The 19754-nt window shown below is 53.8% G+C and overlaps 2 protein-coding genes across 2 annotated transcripts; one reads left to right on the top strand and one right to left on the bottom strand.

Moving 5' to 3' along the window:
* Nucleotides 1–34: 34 nt before the first annotated feature.
* On the top strand, nucleotides 35–9720 carry ZW10 (zw10 kinetochore protein). The gene is made up of 16 exons (XM_050322800.1): nucleotides 35–174; nucleotides 664–798; nucleotides 1779–1880; nucleotides 2054–2131; nucleotides 2222–2381; nucleotides 2593–2739; nucleotides 2827–3018; nucleotides 3220–3383; nucleotides 3597–3779; nucleotides 4039–4277; nucleotides 5196–5267; nucleotides 5901–6070; nucleotides 6639–6769; nucleotides 7060–7191; nucleotides 7410–7612; nucleotides 7971–9720. Exons 1-16 carry the CDS (start codon nucleotides 58–60, stop codon nucleotides 8089–8091), a joined length of 2346 nt encoding a protein of 781 aa, XP_050178757.1. The 5' UTR covers nucleotides 35–57; the 3' UTR covers nucleotides 8092–9720.
* TMPRSS5 (transmembrane serine protease 5) lies at nucleotides 9719–18855 on the bottom strand. The gene is given in 14 exon segments (XM_050322772.1): nucleotides 9719–9838; nucleotides 9996–10148; nucleotides 10457–10599; nucleotides 10866–10964; nucleotides 11333–11511; nucleotides 11606–11768; nucleotides 11904–11947; nucleotides 12139–12252; nucleotides 12522–12723; nucleotides 12994–13116; nucleotides 13378–13485; nucleotides 13698–13827; nucleotides 16634–16719; nucleotides 18846–18855. Coding segments are annotated over 14 exon segments (1563 nt in total). The 3' UTR covers nucleotides 9719–9829.
* Nucleotides 18856–19754: the final 899 nt, after the last annotated feature.

Raw genomic sequence — 19754 nt, 5'->3', positions numbered from 1 at the left:
GGTGGGGCCCGGCGCAGCCGCGCGGTCCGTGCCGGCCGCCGTAGCGGCGGGGCGGCCATGGCGGCGCGGGCGGGCTCGCTGGTGGCGGCCGTGCTGGCGCACTCGGGCCGGCTGGACAAGGAGCACCTGGGCACCCGCGTCGGGAGGCTGTCCCGCCGCGTCGAGGAGCTCAAGGCAGGGCTGCGCACGGGGGAGGCACGGGGGGGACGGAGCGGGGTGTTCGGGCCCGGGATGGCCAGGCCTGGGGCAGCCCGGGATGCCCCAGCCCGGGGTCAGTCGTATAAGGGTGTCCAGCCTTGGGTCGGTCCAGGGTGTCGCCCTAGCCCTGGCTGAGCCTGGAGTGCCCAGCCCTGGTCACTCCGATCAGAGTGCCCAGTCCTAGGTCGGCCCTGGGTCAGGCCGAGGTGCCCCTCTCTGTCCCGGAGTCTCCAAACCCCAGCCCCACCTGGTCACTTTGCTGTGTCACCTGCTCCGGGTGACCCTGCCCTTGGCAGGGGGGTTGGGCTGGGTGATGTCCAGGGGTCCCTTCCAACCCCAACAAGTCTGGGATTCTGTCCCAGCCCTGGGCCATACTGGGGTGTCCAGCCCTAGTTCATCCTGGGGTGCCCCCCTCTCTCACCCTTCTCCCTGTGCTGACGCTGTCCCTCTGCTCCCTTTCCACAGGGAGAAGTCTGCAACATGATAAACAAGAAGTACAACGAGTTCCTGCCCAGCATGCAGAGTGCAGAGGAGCTGGTGGCACAGGTGGACGGGCTGTCCAGCAACATCGACCTGCTCAGGGCGAGCATCGAGAACGAGGTGACTCCGTGGGGGCACTGGGGGATTCCACATGGCTTCACCCCAAATCTGCAGCCCATCCTGGTGTGCTGGGAGGGCACTGGGGGGAGGAGGTCACAGCCCCGAGGCTGCCAGAGCTCGAGGAATGTTTGGACAACACTCTCAGGCACAGGGTGGAATTTTGGGGTGGGTGGGTGGCAGGGCCTGGAGCTGGCCTTGATGATCCTCGCGGGTCCCTTTCCACTCAGGATATTCCATGATTCTGTGACTCTTGACTCGGTGGCACCACCACCCCTGAGGAATGTCTTGAGGTGACGCAGGTGTGTGTGACAGCAGGGTGTGAGTTAGGAGCTGTCATTAAGGATTGTCCTGTTGCTGTGCAGGTGGAGAGGTGTGTCACAGTTGTCCTTCCCAGAGAAGGACCAGCCCTGGCTGTTGCAGGGGGTGTGACACAAAACTGACCCATGTTGGTCCCACGGTGGTTTAGGGCAGAACAGGAACTCCAATCATACCTGTGCACATCCAGTGAGGTCTCAGGGGGAACGTGAGCAGCTCCTGCAGGTCAGATTGAAGACTCACACTCTGATTATTGCCTCTTTGATGTCCCAGCATCTGGAGTTCTGCAGTGGTGTTCACTGAGAATTGACTTTTGGCTCACTTCAGGCATCCTTGTGTTTGAAATGGCTGTGCTAAAGAAACACTGAAATGATTATAACTGCATTTTAAGACTGAATTTCCTTGCAGTGCCTTTTAAAAAACTGTAGTCTAATAGGAACTGGATGATTTTTAAGGGCCCTTCCAACCCATTCCACAACTCTTATGTATTAAAGGAAAAACCAGTCTTATAAGTGTTTCTAGTGTCTATAAGGACTATAATGGATGGAACCTCTTTCCTCCTCACCAAATTATTCTGGTAAGAGAAATACTCTAACTCTCATGTGTAAGAGGAAATGTGCCTGATGACAATTGCTGTCAGTGAACTGAACAATTTGCTGTTTCAGGTCCAGCAAGATCTGAATGTGGCTGTTGCTGAATTTGCAGAGCTGAAGCAGCAGCTGGAGCGGGACACGCTGGTCCTGAGTGTCCTGAAAAAGCTGCAGGAGGTGAGGAGGGGAAGTGGGGGGGGCAGCTTAAAATCACTCTTCTCAGTCTGAGACACCATTCTGGGCTTCTCTTTTGAACATCTGTAACTCCCCTGTCTCTAAGTGTGTAGTTTGAAACTGTAGTTTCACAGCAGAGCTGTTGAATCTGATCTGAGTCCGTGTGACTGTTGCAGTTTGACAGAGCCATTAAAGAGCACAAGACTGCCTTGCTGGAGAAGAAGTATGTTGCAGCAGCTCAGCAACTGGAAAAGGTAATAGTGACTTCCTGAGCATAAACTGCACCAGCTCCTTAGCAGGGGCCGCACTGAGCAGTGTTTTGTGTGTCTGATCCTCCCCACCAGGCACGGAGCAGCCTCAGGAACCTGGAATCCCGCAAGGGCTTCGAGCTGAAGATCCTGAGGGCGCTCGGCACGGAGCTCACGGTGCAGACACAGAACATGCTCTGCCACCTCGGGGAAGAGTGGCAGAAACTCATTGTGTGGCAGCTCCCTCCTTCCAAAGGTGCTCGCAGTTCTGCTCTTTTTCACTGTTTTTGCTCCACTGTTTGAAGTGCCTGTTTCCAGGCACCGACAAGATGGGAAATGCACTAAAACTGTTGGAGTAAGGTGGCTTAACGAGCTCTTTCCCTCTGAATGTTGCTTCAGCTGCTACCTGAGGACTGAGTAGCTTGTCATATCCCATTCTGACAGAGCTGGTGGTTCTTTGTGTTTAGAAAGCAGCCTGGAGGCAGTGGTGCACTCAGAGCTGCATTTGCACACGATGCCATCCAAGGAGGAGGAGGTTGCTGGCCCACCCGTGGCGTCCATGCTCCAGGCCTTGGCTGTCCTGGGAGAGCTGCACACCAGGCTGAAAGCTTTTGGTAAGACAGAGCAGGTTGGACCTCACTGGAGCAAACTACCTGCCTTCTGCTGTTGGAAAACATTTTTTTTTTTTTTCATTTTCTCAGGCCAGCTGTTGCTGAAGTACATCCTGAAGCCGGTGATTTCATACCCATCTCTGCAGCCACTCCCCGAGGAACGGCCAGACGTGCTCATCCTGAGGTTTAAATCCGAGGAGCCTGTCTTGGATCAGTCCTCTCCCATGGAGGTTTTTGACAAGATCAAGCTTATTTTTGAAGTTCTCCACAAATATCTGCTAAGTAGGTAGCTTCTCCCTTTTGTAATTAGTTGATGATCAGTAGTACCTTGTTTGTGTAATTCGAGCAGAGGTTTCCAGAATATCTGGTTGTTAATCACTGTTACGTGTGAGGGAAGTGCAGGAGGAAAGTCTTTGGAACTGATGAAGGGTCTGGTCCAGGAAACAGGTGTATTAAAATCCATTTGTATTGTCTGGAATGCAGATGTGCCTCTTGAGCAGCCTGGGGAGGACAGGAAGGATGGCAGAGTGACGCTGGCTGAGCTGCTGGGTGAGCTGATCTGGGAAGAGCTCTCCAACTGCCTCGTTCAGAACTGCCTGGTGAACTCCATCCCAACCAACAGCAGCAAACTAGAGCAGTACACAGAGGTGGGTCTCAGAAAATCCCTCAGGAGGTGCCAGGTGCCCAGATTGAACACAGAGCCCCAGGTAGCCCAGGGTGACATTTTAGTGCTCGGTGCACTCTAGAACCTATTTTCATCCCTTGCTTTCAGCTGAGTGGAAGTTTATACAACATTTTCATTTGGTCCTTTGATTCTGGGAGACTCTGTTAAATGTAAAACATGTGTCTGCTCTTCTCAGGTGATTAAATCCACAGAGGAATTTGAAAAGGCCTTGAAGAACATGCAGTTTTTGAAAGGAGACACGACTGACTTACTGAAATACGCCCGTAACGTCAACTCCCACTTTGCCAGCAAGAAGTGCCAGGATGTGATTGCAGCAGCCAGAAACCTGATGACCTCAGAAATCCACAACACTGTAAAGGTGATGCAACACACAGTTTTTCTGGAAAAATAGGGGTTGGGGAAGGATTGTCTACAACAGTCAAGTCCTTTTTTTTGTGGAGCACTTGGGATTATTTGGGGATCTTGGCAAACAACAATTTCTGAACATCTTTTAATAGTGCTGTGATCTTGTGTTTACCTTGAGTCTTAATCTCTGTCATTCAGTGCTTTGTAATCTTGCACAGTGTCCTTTCTGTGGGCTCTAAATTCCATTACCCCTCTCTCTTGTCTCTCCTCAGATCACACCTGACTCCTGTGTAACCCTCCCACAGCTTCCTGGCCCTGGGTCAGGAGACCACTCCAAAATGCAAAAGTCCCCCAGCCTTCTGCACAATGGCACAGTGAATTTGGAGGGTGAGACCAGACTGAGCCAGTACACCTTCTCCCTGCCCACGTGCCGCATCAGCTCCTCCGTGGAGCAGCTCATGGAGCTGGTTTATCAGACACTCCTGGAGGCCACAGTCAGCACGGACCAGTGGTAGGAGTTACTGATCAGTAATCTGTGTGGCAGAGGCTCACTGCCTCTGGCAGCACCAAGCATCTGTTAATAGGTTAAAGGAACTCCAAAAGAATAGAATATACTTAAAAATCAGCAGCAGTCGTTAAAGTTACCCTCAGTGTGGCTGGCAGATGCAGCCCTGGGTTCGTGCAGGAGACTGGTACAGCTGCAAACTCTGCTGCCTGCAGTACTCAGGTTAAGCAGCTTTTTGGAGTTGGGTTTTCAGGGAACATTCAGGTGCACTGCCTTGTATTTTAGCTCCTAAAGCAGTGTAGCCACTGTGAACTCCCCAGTGTGCACAACACAGTCCATGGCTTCATGGGAGAGGTGCTGCTGCAGTGTTCTCTTTACTGATTTATCCCACCCTAGCTCTCAGCTCTCAGCTCTCAAACCTATCTCTTGTTTCCAAACCAAATGGTAAGTGCTGGCACCCATTGTGAGCAGAGTTCTTGCTGTCTTTGTGCTGGTGAAAGCAAAGAGCTCCAGCCCTGCAGCTGGCAGGGCTCTTGAGAGAAAACAAATATTGAGGACACGTAAAGTCTATTTAAAAACCAGGGACCCCAGGCCTGGAGCAGGAGAGTTGCCCAGGTAACCCTTCAGTGGCAGAGAGGGGGCTGAGTGTTTGTGCACACCTGGTGGGGAAGGGACACTGTCCCCTTTGTTCTGGGGTTTCACATATCTCCCTCCTGAAGCTTTTCCACACTGAACTTACGAGGTCACCGCGGCCTTTGTGAGTTTTCCAGAACGCTGACATGGCTGTAGCTGATCCTGACAATCCCCTCTTTGTGCCAGTGCTTCAGTGCTTATAAAGCCCTGTTTTGGAGAAGGCTGAGGGTCACCTGTGAACAAGACATTAATCCCAGTGCCAGGCTGACATGAACCTCATTTTCCCTGTAGCTGTGTGCAGCTCTTCTACTCCGTGAGGAGAATCTTCCAGCTGTTCTATGAAGTGGTGCCAACTTACCACAAGTAAGTGTGCCTGTGTGTGTTCCCTGGGGCCTGTTTTGAGAGGGAATAATGCTACTGGGACGCTCCCACTTGGAGATTACTAAGGGCTTCCTCCAGCAGCAAAAAGCTGCTATTAATCTATTACTAAATCATATCTGTGCAAAGTAGGTGCTTGAGGGTTTCTGAGTTGCCAGTCCAACGAGCAGGGGGATGGTTGAGGTCCTTGCACCGTTGTTTTTGTTTCCAGCCACGTAACTTTGGCCCCAGGTCTGATGCACAGATTTTTAATGATGTTTTTCCTGCAAAAAAAGGGCAGCAGTGAAGACTGAAAGAAGAACACTGGAGTGTTCCTGACAGGACTTCTCTCCCCCTTCCTTACCATAACTTTGCTGTAACAAAGTATATTTCTGTTTGAAAGCCCATGGCTAGAAAAAGTGTGGGATAAGGATAACACATGGTTCAAATGCTCCTTTCCTGGAGGATCCTTTGGGGATGTGACAAGTTCAGTGTTTTTATCCTGACTGGTGCCAGTCAGGCCTCACCCATTTTCTGCAATGCCTGCAGCGAGTTTCTCTAGGGTAGGCACGCCTATTTTTTTAACAGATTAATAAATAAATACATTTCTTTTCTCTCTCTTCCTCCTGCCTGGGGCAGGGAGAGCCTGCAGAAGTTTCCCCAGCTGGCAGCCATCCACCACAACAACTGCATGTACCTCGCCCACCACCTGCTCACCCTGGGCCACCAGTTCCGCTACCGCACCACCAACATCCTGAGCAATGGGGCAGCCTCCTTTGTGGACCTGGTGCCTGCCTTCAGGAGGCTGGGTAATAACTCACCTTCCCCTCCCAAAACACGCACATGGGTCACGGGGCAAGCAGCCCTGGCAGCTGGGGCTGGGTGCTTTGATGGAGGTGTGGCTGCTGACTCCTGTGAGCTGTGCATTGCTGTTTTCTGGACAGGTGGCAACAACGTTTTCTAAATTGGGAAGTCTTGGCTCTTTGGAACCCAGCTCTTGTCCAGCACGTAGTTCCAAGAACTATGTGTGTTCCAGCACAGTGTTGTAGCACTGTATTTTGGGATCTGCTGCTCAGTCCTTTGATGTTTTCTTCAGCTTATCCCGTGGGAACAAATTCAGAGAGAAGTTTGTGTGAGCTAACAGGAGTCATCCACAGTTAATTCTGCTACTCTGCTCTTTTTCAGAAGTGTTGTAGCAATGCAAGCTGCAATAGAGCTTACTGGTTAAATTGGCTCTGTGAGACTGTTTAGGGACTGGAAATTCGATTAAAAATAAAACACTATGGCAAGTTCATTATTCAGCAGTTACAGTCATAAATAGGCACAGCAAATTTAGTAATTGCTTAATTGCTTCTCTGTTTGCTCTTCCTCCTAAAGGGATGGAGTGTTTTAAGGCCCAGATGCGAGTGCAGAAGGGGGAAATCCTGGAGAGGCTCTCAAGTGCCAGGAATTTTTCTAACATGGATGATGAGGAGAATTTCCGTGCAGCAAACAAAGCAGTAAGGCAGGTAAGGAAGGCAGTCAAAGACAGACATCCCTGTGTCTGCAGGTGTCCTGGGGAAGGTCCAGTGTGTAATCTCAGTCCTGTTTCAGCAGTGTGGAACTGTTAAAACAGCTATTTTCTGACATGTTTGTGTTGTTTTTTTTTTTATCCTGGGCTGTGTCTTTAGCAGGATGTTTTGTTGCCTTTTGCTTCTCTCAGCCTGGTTTCTGACCATGTGTGGTCACCTTATCACTTGGTGCCTTCCCTAACGTTCTTTTTGATAACGTGGAGGTAACACAGAGCTGTTAATTCCAGGTATTGCATCAGCTGAAGAGGCTGGGCCAGGTCTGGCAGGATGTCTTTCCAGTGAACGTGTACTGCAAGGCCATGGGGACCTTACTGAACACAGCCCTGACAGAGATTGTCACCAGGATTGTTGCCCTGGAGGTACCTGCTGGGGTGGATGTGCCAGCCCTGGGGTGGTGGGGACAGCTGGCATTTGTGACCTTGCTGATCCCAAGGTCAGGTTTCAGGGGAACAGTTACCTCTCACAGAAACTGTAACCCTGTGTCCACGGGAAGTGTTCACAACACCAAGTTTTGATTTCACTTGGCACTGCAAAAATAAATCTCCCTGCTCCACTGTTGATGTTTTCTCAATTCCAGGATATCTCTGCAGAGGATGCAGACAGGCTGTACTCGCTCTGTAGGATCATGGTGGAGGAGGGACCCCAAGTCTTCACCCCTCTACCTGAAGCAGAGAAGAACAAGAAGTACCAAGAGGAAGTTCCAGTCTACGTGGAGAAGTGGATGACATTCAAAGAGCTGATGATCATCCTGCAAGCCAACCTCCAGGAAATAGTGGATCAGTAGGTGTCTTCCTTTCTCCCTTCTCAGTTGGTTCTCAGGAGCAGGGAGCTGGGAAGTGTCTGACTCACCAAAGGCTCCCAACTCCACTTCCACCTGGACATAAACCACTTCCTTGTGTTCTTAAGGAGGTAAATGGGAATTTTGCAGGCTGGCTTTAGGCATATTTAGGAGAAGGAAAAGGTACTGAGTGCAGGAGTCACCTCACAACCTGGTGCTTTGTGTACCTGGCTAGCCAGTTGTGGGCTGGGGCTGCACACATACCTGGTTAGTGAACACTGGGACAGGTCCTCAGAGCCCTGTCTGAATGTGCCATTCCCAGGCAGTTTGGCTAAAGGAAGCTCTTTCTCTCCCCTGCAGGTGGGCAGATGGGAAGGGCCCTCTGGCAGCCGAATTCTCAGCAGCTGAAGTGAAGAGTCTGATCCGAGCCCTGTTCCAGAACACAGAAAGGAGAGCAGCAGCACTGGCCAAAATCAAGTGACCCCACGTTTACACCTGCACTTTGCATCTTCTGATAAAAGCAAGAGCAAACTGAGACTTTCAAATATTTTTTTTTGATTTGGCCTTTTTTATTTGTACTGGTGTTAAGGGGAAAAAAAAAAAAAGATTAGAATTGGGTAAGTGCTTCCTGGAGCTTGGCTGGGGGAGAAGGAACATTTCCTAGCTCAGTGTTTGAGGGGCTGGGAGTCTGGGACCAGGAAATCCCAGGTGAGGAACACACAGACACCTCCTGCCACACTCCACAGGAGTTCTGCCCAAATCCAGGTTCTCCTTCAGCAGCTGGTGGGTGTCCTGGTGCAGGAGAGATGCTTTTGCTGATGCTTGCTAGTTCCCATTCTCTAGGATTTCATCTTCCTGTTCAGCCCAGCATAGGAAAACAAATCAAACCTTGTATCCAGCATCTCTGTGAGCACAGGCACTGCTGCCAGACAAGCCTCCCACGTGAGGTGCTGTGTGACCTCATCTCAAACTGGCCTCAGGGTCCTGGAGAGGGATTCTTACTGCTCAGTAGTGACTCATCTATGCAGTTCTACATCAGGGGTCTGTAGCCCCTCTCTGTCTTACCTCTTGTGTCCCTGCAACCCACACACTCTGAGAGCTCTTGATATCCTCCCAGGGATGCTGAAGTGCCAAACTTAGCTCTTTCCCACCTCAGGTTCTCCTGAGGGACAGACCTCAAGAGAGCAGCAATTTAGGGGGCATTCTGGGAAAGGAGATCCTGTGCAGAGCGAACTGGTGATCAAGTCACAGGGTTTTGCACAGGTAGCAAAATTCTCTTATTTCTCATGGAAAATATCTTAAAACTGACTTAGAATTTTTCAGTCTCGCTTTACCAGCTGTAGAAGCCAATTCAGCTCCTTCCTTTGTGTTTTTGTTGGCTGTGAACTGGGTAGCTCTGGAGTCTTTCTGGTATTATATTTTTCTGTCCTTTATGAAAGGTGATAGAAGTGTAAATGAATGTAAAAAGGGAATGAAAGGTGCACTCATAGCATTGTCTTTCTCAGTCACAAAAGGCTATGGTTTAGATTTTGAGAAATGCATATTTAACTGAAAAACTCACTGAGATCATTCACTTAAACTAGCCCAGAGGCCAAGATGCTGCACTCAGGGAGCAAAGTTCTTTCTGCCCTGTACTGCTCACAAAAGTTTCAGTCACAGAGCTCGGTGTTTTTAATTTGTTGTATCCTTTTCATTTGCACTTTTGTCCAACTTCTGTTCCCATTGCAAGTATTTTTGCCGGGCCTGAGGCCCTGACTTGTGTCACCCAAGCCCCTGCAGAACCCTTCTGCTCTGGTTTAACTGGTGTGAGGAGGGGGAAATCCAGTCTAATGGGCAGTTAGACCGAGCCCAGCACCTGGGAATGCAGCAGGGATGGGACATACTGAAGCAGAATCTGCCACTCAAAACTCAGCTTTTCTTCCCCTCCAAGTGATTGACCCAAAGGCTGAGAGTGTTGCCCTTAAACTGACATCTCATAGGACCCCCTGTCCCTTTTATACACAGCAACCCAAAAAAACCCACCTGTTTTGGAAAGCACCACTTCTCCCATGTTTATTGTTCACAGAAATGTAATTTGCTATTTTCTTTAATAAACTATTTATACTGAGCACGTTTGGGGTTCTGTTCGGGTTACAGGATGAATCACTCCCAGACTGTTCTCCACTCCTCACTTGGAGAGGACAAGGTGTAGCTCTGTGAGGTTCCACCTTGCCTGATTTCTAGTAGATCTAATAAACAAAACAGAGGAATCAGTACTATAGAAGAGGTCATCCCAGAGTCCCATGGGTCAGGGGGAGTGGCAGAGTTCAGTGGGATGCTGGCACTGGGATTTGTCTCTGGAAGATACAGGGCTGTGGAGCAGGCTGGGCACACATCTGGGCTTACCTCGGTGACCTGGTAAATCCAGGGCAGCAGCTGAGCCACGTTGGTGTAGACCCCGGGGTGGTTGGGCTCAGCACAGCCCTGGCCCCAGCTCACGATGCCCACCAGGCGCCACGTGGATCCATCCCAGCACACGAGGGGGCCCCCACTGTCCCCCTGGGGGCACAGCCAGGGCTCAGGGAGCTGCTCTGCCCCACGGGCAGCTCAGGCAGATCACGGAGCCCCAGACTGCTCTGGGTTCAAAGGGACCTTAAAGCTCATGCAGACCCACCCCTGCCACGGGCAGGGACAGCTTCCACCGGCCCAGGTCGCTCCAAGCCCCATCCAGCTGGACAAAGTGGACACTCCCAGGGGTGGGGCATCCAAAACTGGGCATCCTGCCTCCCCAAGGCGGGTGTCTCCCAGCTGTCGTGCTCCCCCAGCCCCCAGGAGGCTGGCAGGCGGCATCCCCCGCGGTTGGGTACCTGGCAGGCGTCCACCTGGCCGCGGGCGTGGCCGGCACAGAGCATCCTGGCCGTGAGCCCCCCCGGGTACATGCAGGAGCTGTTGCACCTCCGCGTCCCGATCAGCGGCACCAGGGCCTCCTGCAGCGTCCCGGCCACCTGCGCTGGGGTGGGGAGAGAGGAGCCACGAGGGAGAAACAGGGCCCGCAGGGAGCAGCAGGGGAGAGCGGGGCACTAGGCTGGGGAAGGCAGAGAGGGGAAATCGGGATTAACTTCGTGGGATTGGTGTGGCCAGGCCCACAGGAGGCTGTGGGGTGGAGGCTGCTGGAGCAGGGGTGGGATGAGGGAAGCTCACACGGGGAATGGAAGGTGTTGGATGGGGCAGGGGGAAAGTCTCTGGGCAGCACTGAGGGACAGGATGGCAGCTCACCTTGGTCAGGGGTGGTGTAGCCCCAGCCAGAGACCCAGCACTGCGTGCCCTGGAGCAGGTCCTGGTGGGAGGGCGGCAGGCACACGGCTCGGATGGCAGCTGGGGAGAAGGGGACAGGGAAAGCGCCAGGGCAGCAGGGACAGCTTTGGCGGCAGCAGCAGCCAGGGAAGGGCTGCAGAGCCCTCAGCTGGCTCGGAGATGGGAAAGGCTCTGGGTATCCTGCAGGAGCATCAAGACCAGCCTGGATGGAGCTTTGAGCAACCTGCAGTAGTGGAAGGTGTCCCTGCCCATGGCACGGGGTTGGAAACGGATGAGCTTTAAGGCCCCTTCCAACCCAAACCATTCTGTGATGCTGAATTTGTCAGAGCTGCTCTGAAGGGGCAGGTTCAGAAGAGGCTCATTTTTGGGCAGCTTTTCACTGTGGGACAGGACAGACAACTCCACAGAAGGACACAACTACTTCTTACCCGAGAAATTGAGGGGCACTCGGAGCTTCATGAGGGCGATGTCGTAGTCGAGGCTGTTGTGGTTGTAGAGCGGGTGGTGAACGACCTCCTGGACTGGCACCCCAGCCTCCTGCCTGAGGGAGCCGTGGGTGACAATCCCTGCAAACACCCGCCAGGCAGAGCCCTGGAGCCTGCTGGAGCTGGGCAGAGCACAGAGCACAGAACACAGCGTGCCCTGAGCCGAGGGCAGCGGGCACCGAGGGCTCTGGGGACAGCAGGGTGGGCAGGGGGTACCTGTGCACGCAGTGAGCTGCTGTGATGATCCAGTCCTGGGCCAGCACCGAGCCCCCACAGCGGTGCTGGGAGCCCTGGCACACGCTGACCTGCCAGGGCCAGCGCCCAGGGGGCACATCTGCCCCCTCGACCACCCGCACGGCCCCGGCGGGCAGCCCACACTCTGCAAGGGGGTAGGACGGGCTCCAGCCCCACACCCTCAGGCTGCAGGGCCAGGGGAGCAGGAGGAATGGAAGCAAAGGAGCTGCTGGATCCAGGCAGAGCTCCTGGGGACGTGGGAGAGGAGGGAATGGCTCACCTGAGCACTGCAGAGCCACGATCCGCCCCGATTCACAGCTGCTCCTGCACAGGAACAAACCCTCCTGGTCGGGATAAACAGCAACCAAAACCCCCGGGGCACTGGGGAGCCCCAGGGTGGCAGCAGCACTTCCCCAAGGGGCTGTTTACTGCTCACCACCTGCACAGTTTGCTGTGTTCTTAAACCTAAAAGAAAAGGCTTCAGCCGACTCTGCTTCTCCCAGAGCTGCCCTTACCTGACCTGCCACAAGTCTTCCAGGCTCCCCTCCTGGTGGGGTCTGACCTGCAGGAACTGCTGCTGCTCGTCCACCCTGACATCCGTCAGGTTCACTCCTTTCTGATGGGTCATTCTGCAGAAACAACAGGAATTGCCCCAGGAAGGGGATCAGGACCTGCCACGGGAGCAAACACAGTCCTGCAGCTCTGGCAGCTGGGAATGAATCTCTGGGCAGGGAGGATCTTCTGGAGCTGTTCCTGCAGTTCCTCGGGTCATCCCAAGTCCCAGGTTCCACCTGCTGCCCCGACAAACCCCCAGCCCTCCATCTCCTGCTTTTGCCAAGATCACCCCCCTCAAAAAAGGGCAAACAGGGGCCTAAGCAGCCGCCTCTGCCGTGCCCACCTGAGGAACCCGAGCTGCTGGCAGAGCAGGGTGCCCAGGGAGCGATTCCAGCCCTCGTGGCACACCAGGAGCCAGCCAGGACGTCCTTCCAGCTGAGCTTCCAGCAGGGAGTTCGCTGTGTTTATTCTGAAAGACACTAAAGCCACTCCATTACAGACAACCTGAGTCCCCTTTAGAGTGTTCTGTGCAGCCTCACACACGGCTAAAGCAAGAAAACCCCACCCAAACCCCCAGAAAGAGCAACTAGAAACTAGAAGTGATCCCAGTCACTGGGTGGTCACAGGAAAAGGAGCCCAGCAAAGCTGCAGCTCTGGGGGAAGCAGCAGAACTCAGAAGAGAGGCCAAACAACTGCAAAATGCAGCTAGAGGGTCAGCAGGAGATACTTGTTCTCAAAGAGCCTCTTTTCTGTTCTTTCTGGGCTTGGCAGGAGTCCTCTCCCCACCCTTTCTGGCAGCAGGTAGAGACACAAACCTGTCCTGGGAGCCCCCCGGACCACGGGCTCTTCCTCTTCCCCATCACTGCAGGCTGGGATCGCATCCGGCTCCTGCAGCAGGGGGGGCTCCTGCTCTGGCTGAGGCTGCTGCAGGTGTTTCACTTCAGCAAACAGAGAAGGGGGTGCAGATGGACTCACACAGCCTGGGCAGCACCCAGGATGCACGATACTGGGGACAGTCATGCACTGCCACTGGAAGAGGGGAAGGAGCCTCCCTGGCACCCCAGCAACCAGCAGAGCCCGCACCAGCCACACCTCTCCATCCCAAGCCACAGCTGACTGACCAAGGAGCTCCCATCACCACCTCCCCGCAGTGCTGACCCCCCAAACTCGCAGCAGGGCCGTCCTGGGGAGACACTGACCCAGCAGCCACGTCCCAGCCACCGTCCCCACCAGCAGCCCGGCGACCCCGAGCAGCAGGAACAGCCTCCTGAGGGTGCAGAGGGTCCCAAAAGATGCCTCAGCAGGATCTTTAAAAGAGGGACAGAGGATCAGCGTGGTTTGCCCACCTCTCACAGCTCTCCCAAGCCCTGGTGAAGCCCCTGGGTCGCTGTGCACCAGTTTCTAGGGCTCAGTGCTCCTCTCCCGCAGCGCCAGGAGGAGCTGAGCTAAGGCCGTGGATGCTGTGGGAGCTCAAGGCTCAGGGCACCCTCCCCATTCCCAAAACCCACAAGCAGCTCACCCACGTGTCCCAGGGAGGTCTGTGCCCCCTGTGCCCCCCTCCTTGGCTGGGCTGCCAGGCTCCCTGGGCTGTGCACGGCATCCTCGACGCGGTTTGGCTTGTCAGGAACCCGCTCAGGTAAGTCTGGACTCTGGGGAGAGGAGCAGAGTCCAGGGAGCAGATCAGTGCCAAAGGCTGGGCATGGTGCAAGGGGACAAGCTCTGGAATCCCCTCTCACCATGGCAGCAGGAGCCAGGCTGTGGGAGCTGAGCACACGGATCTCCAGTGACCCAGCTCGGGTTCCCCGGCACGGCGCGGTGCATGCGCAGCGGCCACGCTCCAGGGACTCCTTGTTCCAAAACCCCCCTTCTCCCACTCACAGGGCCCTTGCAGGGGTGGAAGGGATCATCCAGCTGCCCCTGTCTCGCCCCTCCATCCCCTGCTCCCAGGAGCTGCTCAGGCTGGGGAGCCCCAAGGGAACGCTCCCAGCCCTCCCCGGTGCCTCACCCAGCGAGATCAGCAGCTGCTGAGCTGCCTCAGCTCCCAAACCCATCTCCCACCTGCTGCTCCCCCTTTCTCCCCCCGTACCTGCCATATGAGAAGACCCCAGTGCTGCTGAGGGGCAGTGACAGTGCCCAGGTGGTTGGTGTGAGTGGGGGGCTGCAGTTCCAGCCAGCTCTGCTGGCCCTGAGCAGAACATCCCAGGCTGGGAAAGGATCAGAGAAGAGCCTGGAGCTGCTTTTTATCACCCCCATATCTCCAGCCAAGTGCCTGCCAGCTGTGACACGTGAAGGACAACTCTCCTGCCCACAGGCTGCACTAGGGACGTGCTGGTGAGGGCTGGTGGGCCCCCATCACTCAGGGGGATCCTCCCCACCCTGTGTGCCCAGAGACCCCAGGGAAACAGCCCCACCTGCCCCAGGTGCTGGATTTTTCCCTGCAGCCTTCCCTGCAGCACCCCAAGAGCAGCAAAGGTCAGGCAGCAGCTCTCAGCTCAGCTTCTGATGTGTAATTTCTTGTTGCTGAAAGATGCCGGGGCCCCACGGGAGGGGGGGAGTTTCCATCCCATGGCCTGGGTACTGGCTGGGCCGTAGTGGGGCAGGAGATGCTTTTCTTACCCATGCAAAGCTCTCTGTGGAACAGAAATCCCTGGTGCTGCTGCATCCCCTCATCCTCCTCTGACCCAGGGGATGCTCTACCACAGCTGTCACACCCGAGGTGCTGCCAGTCCCCAAAACCAAGAGCAGAAACAGACTGAAAGAGCTCTCTCGTGAAAGAGGGACTTTTCTTACTTACACACTTCTCCACCCCTGAAAGGCACAGCTGATGGCTTGTTGCTCAAATCACCAATGAATTTTTAATGCTATTTAATCAAGGAAACTCCTGTGAGTGTTTCATGACCTGCAGGTTTGTGCTGCCCACAAACAGCACCAGGTGTGCGGTGGCACAAACCCACCCCGTGCTGGACAGTTGGGGTGAAAACGGGGTTTTTTGGGTGGGTTTGGATTTTTTCTCCAGATCCCCCCCATCTCATTTAGTGTTCAGGCCAGAAAGCAACAGCCAGGGCTGCAATTACCCCCCCAAATCACAGCTGGGCTCAGCTTGACCCTTTCCTGCTCGTGGTTGTGCTGTACCCAGTGGCACTGGAGCATCTCCTCAGCCCAGGGAGGACTGTAGATGGTGCTGGAGCACCAGTGGGAGAGGAGAGAACAGCAGAGGCACAGAAACCAGCCTGAGCATCCTCTGCTGCTCTGGGCACAGAGATGAAGGACTCACCCAGGCTGCTGCTCCTGGCCCAGGGCAGTTCATCTCCCCTCCAAGCCTCCCACGCCCTGAGGCTGCCAGGAAACCAACCCTGGCCAAAGTTAAATGAAGATGCAAAAGTTAATTGAGGATGTGAGCACAGCCAGCAAAAAGAACCCACCAAACAAAAGCCACCTTCACTGCAACAAAGCCCAGCGAGCAGGGATCAGCCCGTGCAGGGGAACAGAAACCAGAACAGATTCCAGAAGGAGATGCCAGGAGCAGGTGAAAAATAAAGACACATCCCTCAGCCCATGCTGCCTCCCTGCTCTGAGTCACGCTCACTTTTCCCTTTAAAACTCATTAAAAGAAGATCAATATTTCCACCCATCCTGCTTGCCTGCGATGAGAAAACAGGGGCTGAACTGAGAGAGCTTTCCAAATTAAACACTGGCACACAGATGAAAAAGGGAGCAAAGCTTTTTCCTGCCCTTTTTCACCCTTTTTCCGTGGCTCTGCAGAAAAACAGAAGCTCTGGTGATGCCAGAGCCCGGCAGCTGCTGAGGTGCCCATGGCACAGGGGGTACCTGGCACCTTGCAGAGATGCTGTGAGGCATAAGTATTCCCTTTGGACCTGCCCTGTGCAGAGAGGGGGTCTGGTCTTGTGCTCTAACAAGCACAAACTGTCTCCAGTTCTTCTGCCGAGATTAGCAAGAAAAAAACTGTGCATTCAACACCTCCCCCCGATGCTGTTCTCCAAACTCCCTATTTGAGGGTTTCAAATCACCTTTAAAGCCAGTTACTGAGCTTCTCCTGCTTTAATTCTCTGGTTTAGCCTGTGCTGATGGCTCCTTCCTTTCCCATACAAAAGCTGAGTTCTTCCCCAGGGATATTTTACAAGACATTTAGTGACAGGACAAGGGGGAGTGGTTTCAGACTGGCAGAGACGAAGTTTGGACTGGATATAAACAAAAAAATCTTCCCTGTGAGGCCCTGGCACAGGTTGCCCAGAGAAGCTGTGGCTGCCCCTCCTGGACCATTTCCTTCCTTACCTTCTTCCTCCACCCCTTCCTCTCCTACCTAACAAAAGTGCCTCTCCACGAGATAAAAGCAGCTGCTGGAAGCCTGTAATGAGAGAAATGGCCAAAAGCAACAGCCTAAAGACCTGCCTGGTCCTGGCAGCAGCCTGCCAGATCTCATCAGGGATGATGAACCCTGGATTGTGTCTTCCCAGCAGTGATGCTGTGGTCAAAATAAAGTTAAAAAAAAAAAATAAAAAAATTAATAATAAGCTCCCAAACTGCCTCCAACACCCACCACCACCACCTCAGGCAGGGGGGTGTGCTGTCGTGAAGGAAGGGAGTTTATGAGCTTATTTGCCTGATCCACCTCCCACTGCAGCACAGAGGCACATGCAGAGCAGAACCCATCCACTGCCCTGCTCCAGCCTCTTTCCCGAGGCAATTTGCTGTGTAATGATTATGGAGTTGAGAAGGCAATTTCAGGAAAACTAGTTTGTCTCCAGAAGGAATTGAATAGAGGAACTGTTATAACCCGACGCAGTAATTTCTTTAAAAAGCAGCTGGCACCACGTGAGGCAGGCAGGGACAATGGAGAGGCAATTCTCTGCAGAGACTGTTCCAGCCTGCCCTGGCCCAGGGCAGGGCACCAGCCCTGCCTCACACACTGCAGGGTCCACAGGCTCTGGCTCCAGACAAGCAAACACCGGGACTTCCAAGGGAAAGGGTGACAATTCCCAGCTCCTGTGAGGGCACAGACCTCACTGCCCTCCCGTGCCTGGGAGGTCTCTCTTGTGACTGTCACACCCTTCAGACACCTCGTGCTTCCCAGGGAAAAACAGCCAGGTGTGCCTGTGAGTTCCCTGGTGTTTGTGCCTCTTCAGAGGATGCAGCCAGAGCAGGGCTGGCCCTGCATCCTCATCCATCACCCCACAAGTGCAGAATTTAGAGATGTCAGGCACAAAACGTTTTCCTTGCCTGCATCATGTTCCAGCACAAAGCTGTCCTGAGGGATTTCTCCTCGGAGACAAGCCAGAGAAGAATAATTGTTGAGGAGCAATTAATATTATGCCCCTTTCTTCCTATTTCCAAACACAGGTCGTTCTATCACTGTCAGCTGACTCTTTGCCCTTGCAAATCGCTGAGGACCCAAATCCCAGGGAGGCAAAAGGGAAAGGCCTCGAGAAGACTGGATGGCACTGGTTGTCCCCACACCCCCTGCCCCAAACCCCAGCTGGGTGCAGATGCAGGGAAATGCCCCCGGGGTGGCAGTGGGACGGTGCTGGGAGCAGTTTGCCTCTGCAGATGGCACAGAGAGAGGAGAGGAGACAGGCTGTGACCCGGGCTGGCCTCACATCCCAGCCCAGACGGGCAGGCTGACGGGTGGCTGTGAGCTATGGGAGCCACCTGCCCTCTGCTGCAGCCCCGATGAAGTCACGGTGATGTCACGGTGGGGAAGGGCTGCCAGGTCCTGCCTGTGCTGGCAGCAGGGAGCTGAACCCGCCCTGGCCAACCCCTTCCCCCAGCAGAAACAGAACTGCCAGCAGAGAATGCCCCATCTCTGAAGTGTTCAGCAGTTTCTCAGACGTGAGCTCCTCCAGGGGGAAACACAAGTGCCCCCAGGATTTCATCCCAGAACAGCCACACCAGTAAAGCAGGTGCTGGCTGTGGTTTCCCCTAGAAAAAGCTCTCTATCCTGGGCTTATTTGGAAAAGGAACATTCCTAAGGCCAGGGTGTGCCCACCTTACCCTCTGCAGCACCCAAAAAGGCGCCTGCAGGGCGTGGCCTTACCTGCCCCAAAATCACTCCCTGGGGTCACTGAATCCACGCCAGGGGCAGCAGAATTTTCCCTTTCTGGTTCTTTCTCAAGCCCATTGCATTTGGAGAACCTTTCTGCATCGTGTGCTTCCCAGGGGACACATCCCTGGCAGGGCTTTGGGTCTATAAGGTAGAAAATCGAGTTGCAATCAAGGTCCTGCCAGAGAGTTATCCACCTGTGAAGATGTACAGGTCTCTGGGCTGCCATCAGAGCCTGCTAAACACCCGGTAAAATTAACTCCGGGCACTCAGGGGGAGCCTCTGCTCTCTCTGCACAGTTAACCTGCCAACATTCCTTGGAAATCTGTCATTGTTCAGCTCAGCAGCTCCTCACTCAGCAAGAAAAAGGTGTATCCAGGAGTGGGTGGATGTTCCTACCAGCCTTGCCTGCAAGATACTCGAGTGAGAGGCTACTAAATCAACTTCCTCCTTAGGAGCAGAAAGAAAGGTTTCCCCAGCCAGCAGCATCATTTTCCCTGTACCCAGTTCCTTGTTGCACCCTCAGAACGACTTTCTTCCCCTCCCCAGGAGGGCACAAAGTCATGGCCAGCGCTGTTAACCAAAAGCATCTGCCTCGAGCTCACTCACACAGCCTCATTATGGGCCCTAATTAAATAATTACACGTTTTCATTCACTGTAATCACAGCCCCCTACTTATGTAAATAAATATGCTGACAGCAATTACCAAATTACTAAAAGCTATTACAAAATATAAATTCAGGTAAAGAGAAAACCACATCAGGGAGCTCCTGCCCAGGTCCAATCCACCTCCAGACACAGAATTCACCCCCCTTATGCCACATTTACCAGTGCCAGGCCCAGCAGCAATGACAATACCCAAGGAACTATGATATCTGGGGGAGAAGGGGACTTTTCTTTCACTGCACAGTTAAGAAAGGAAGGGAAATCCTGTCAGAGAGGTCAAAAAAAGGGGACGAGGAGCCGAACTCTGTCAGCTGGAAGCTGCTCACTGAACTAATCGTGCTGGAGCTGGAGAAGGTAACTCAGGGATGTGACTGATTGCTCAACTCCATCTGCCTCGGGTGCAGCTGAGCCCTGCATTCCGGGCGGGATGAAGGCTGCTCTCTTTAGCAGGACACTCAGGTGAGGCAGGGACAGAGGGGATGCAGAGGGCAAGGATCCTAAACGGGAAAACAGCGACCCTAAATGGGAAAACAGCGACCCTAAATGGGAGCCCTCGAAGCACGGCCAGACTGTGCCATCCTCTGTGGCACAGCAGAGCTTTTCTAAGAGGGTGCTTTGGCTTAACAGAGTGGCCTTTTAGCCAAAAACAGGCCTGTATTTTATGCAGGTATCTGCCATTTTTTTGAGTTGTAAAGCTCAGTGTGGCTGTAAAGCTCAAAAGGTGCCACGCTAATGAACGTGCAATTAACTGGCTGAAGTTTCTAACTAATTAATTCCCCTTTTCCAGCAGTTTCAGCTCCTCAGCACTTCATGGGTGTGCCTCAGTCCGACTCCCTCGAGCCTTATCTGCA

The sequence above is a fragment of the Myiozetetes cayanensis genome, unplaced genomic scaffold (assembly GCF_022539395.1).
Source record: "Myiozetetes cayanensis isolate MyiCay16 unplaced genomic scaffold, myiCay2020 scf29, whole genome shotgun sequence".
Taxonomy (NCBI): Eukaryota; Metazoa; Chordata; class Aves; order Passeriformes; family Tyrannidae; genus Myiozetetes; species Myiozetetes cayanensis.
Note: the sequence above shows the minus strand (reverse complement) of the source record. Positions and strands in the feature narration are given on the sequence as shown.